General features: G+C 43.4%; 1 protein-coding gene across 1 annotated transcript in view; it reads right to left on the bottom strand.

Moving 5' to 3' along the window:
- zgc:92360 (uncharacterized protein LOC436988 homolog) overlaps positions 1 to 2,575 on the bottom strand; it is an 18,452-nt gene extending 15,877 nt beyond the window's left edge. Inside the window, exon 1 of the mRNA XM_056459223.1 lies at positions 2,363 to 2,575. Coding sequence (XP_056315198.1) covers positions 2,363 to 2,450 — 88 coding nt within the window. The 5' untranslated portion in view covers positions 2,451 to 2,575. The remainder of the gene's footprint in view (positions 1 to 2,362) is intronic.
- Between the last annotated feature and the right edge of the window lie 225 nt (positions 2,576 to 2,800).

The following is a 2,800-nucleotide window of genomic DNA, read 5'->3' as shown; positions in this document are numbered from 1 at the left end:
AAAATACACTTGTCAGCTTTTTTACCTTATAATTAAGGCTGCACGATATTGGAAAATACTGACATTGTGATATTTGGATTACTGCGATACATCCTGCAATATGAATATAATTGGTTAAATAAGTATAAAGGGGAGGCACTGTGGCACTGTGGCCTCACACTAAGGAGGTCACTGGTTTGAGTCTCGGCTGGGTCAGTTGGTGTTTGCATGTTCTCCCACAGTCCAAACACATGCGCTATAGGGGAATAGATGAACTAAATTGGCTATAGTGTATGAGTGTGTGTGTGAATGAGTGATTTCCCAGTGCTAGGTTGGAAGTTTCAGCTGGAAGGGCATCCGTTGCGTAATGCGTAATGCATATGCTGGAATAGTTGGCGGTTCATTCCGCTGTGGTGACCACTGATAAATAAGAGACTTAGCCGAAGGAAAATGAATGAATAATAAGCATGTCACTGCACATTGTACTGTGTATGTGACAAATAAGATTTGAATTTATTATTGCACAGTAGCTTAGGCGAGAACTTGTGGGGGCAACGGCAGCGCGTCTGACTCCAGATCAGAAGGTTGCGTGTTAAAATCCCGTCAGGTTCAGAGGTCTTTGGGGCGACGCAGTGGCGCAGTAGGTATTGCTGTCGCCTCTCAGCAAGAAGGTCGCTGGTTCGAGTCCCGGCTGGGTCAGTTGGCGTTTCTGTGTGGAGTTTGCATGTTCTCCCTGTGTTCGCGTGCTCCGGTTTCCTGCTCCGGTTTCCCCCACAGTCCAAACACATGTGGTACAGGTGAATTGGGTAAGCTAAATTGTCTGTAGTCTATGTGTGTGAATGAGTGTGTATGGGTGTTTCCCAGAGATGGGCATCCGCTGCGTAAAACATGTGCTGGATAAGTTGGCGGTTCATTCCGCTGTGGCGACTCTTGATTAATAAAGGGACTAAGCCGAAAAGAAAATGAATGAATGACAGTAGCTTAATGAATATGTACACTGTATTAATGACACCTCCAAATAAAGTATGAGCAAAGATTATTATAAGATCCTCACACACTCTCAGGGGAACCAAAAACGGTTAATCTACAACACCGCAGCAAAGACCCTCTTCTATAGCCAACCTGAAAAGGGGGATTTAGATTTCAGATCTGAGGACAGACGTTTTACAGAAACACACACTTCCTGTTTCTTCATCTGCGTCTCCACATCCCCATATCACTCTCTCCCTCTCTTCCAAGAAACATGAAGAAATCTCAACCACACCTTCAGTAGAGTCTGATCTCCGTTCAGCAGTCCAACACAAGCTCACAGCACGGCCGACTGCAGTACCACAGTAAAACACGGTACACCTGCTTTAAACTTTTCCTCAAATCACACCTGCTCTTATATTGTGAATTGTGGGGACATTATATAGGTTTCCACTGTTTTTATACTGTACAAACTATATTTTCTATTACTCTGCACCAACTTTAACCCAAGCCCTTACAGGAGACTGTGCAGTTTTACTTTCTGAACAGAATTAAATCTTATTATGTTTTATTTATGAGCCTTTTGAAAAACTGGCACATCAACAATGTCCTCATAATTCACCTTCTCCAGATCGTATCATCCCCATGACATACACATTTGTGTCCTGCATTGTAAACTAAATTATGACAAAATATTTTTGTTGCTTTCACTCATTATAATACGCTTATCAGGTTTCAACTCAATTGTTTAAGTTATACAAAGTTTAAGCTAATATTTTAGTCAGTTTGATTGATGTAAATTGAGATTGTTTACAGTGTGATTTCACAAAACACACACACACACACACACACACACTCTTGTATATGGTTTACAGGGACACTGCCCATAGGCGTAATATATTTTATACAGTGAAAACCACGTAAACCCAAACCTGTGGACAATTTTAGACAGATTTTAAAAACATTTAGATTTTTAATTTGGACTTTTAATGATTTTGAATTACAGAGACGTGAGGTGTGTGTCTGCAAACCAACTTAATAGAGTACAACTAATTCATTATACAACTTTGCGTCCCTGTAAACCTATACCTGTACTCAAACACACACACAGACACACACACACACACACACACACACACACACAGCGTATGCGCCTGATTTAAAACAATATCCAATGCCGACTTCATTAACTCTATCATCGCTTAAAACAATATACAGCATATTTAGCTATAAGCTATTTAAAACACACTGTTAAAATAGACTATTTAAAGCTCGTGCTGTGGTGCGGCGCGTTGTGTTTCAGGTGAGTGTCGCCCGTGTGCGTGTGTGTGTGTGTGTTTATCCGCGCGCAGGTTCGGTCATGTCTGAAGTCCGGCTGGTTGTAGTGAGTGTGTGTGTGTAAACTGAAACTCACTGTCGGCTCCGCAGTCCGCACAGCTGCCGTTCCCCGGTTTCTGCAGGACGTGTTTGAGGTTTCTGGCCGCTCGCTCGTTGTCGGTCATCGGTGCGGTGCGGCGGCGGGTCTCCGGTGTCGGTCTCCGGTCTGAGTCTCCGGTCTGGCGGGAGGAGCGGCTCTGAGCGGCGGGAGGAGGCGCTGGAGGCCGGAGGTGTTTCAAACATTCGGAAGTAATGCACAGGAGTTTGTTCAGACTTGTTGTTCCGCATCTGTGCGTGCGTGTGTGTGTGTGTGTGTGTGTATGTGTACGAGTTTTTGTGACATATCAGGACACAAATGTGCATAATGACATGGGATGACACAGATATTGTAAGAAGGTGGTGACTTGCTCTGTATTATTTAGAAATGGGGACATCATGAGGTTTTTCAGAAAGTAAAACTACTAATCATTCGACC

The sequence above is a fragment of the Danio aesculapii genome, chromosome 6, assembly GCF_903798145.1.
Source record: "Danio aesculapii chromosome 6, fDanAes4.1, whole genome shotgun sequence".
Classification (NCBI taxonomy): Eukaryota; Metazoa; Chordata; class Actinopteri; order Cypriniformes; family Danionidae; genus Danio; species Danio aesculapii.
The sequence above is the reverse complement of the archived record's forward strand: the minus strand, read 5'-3'. Positions and strand labels throughout refer to the sequence as shown.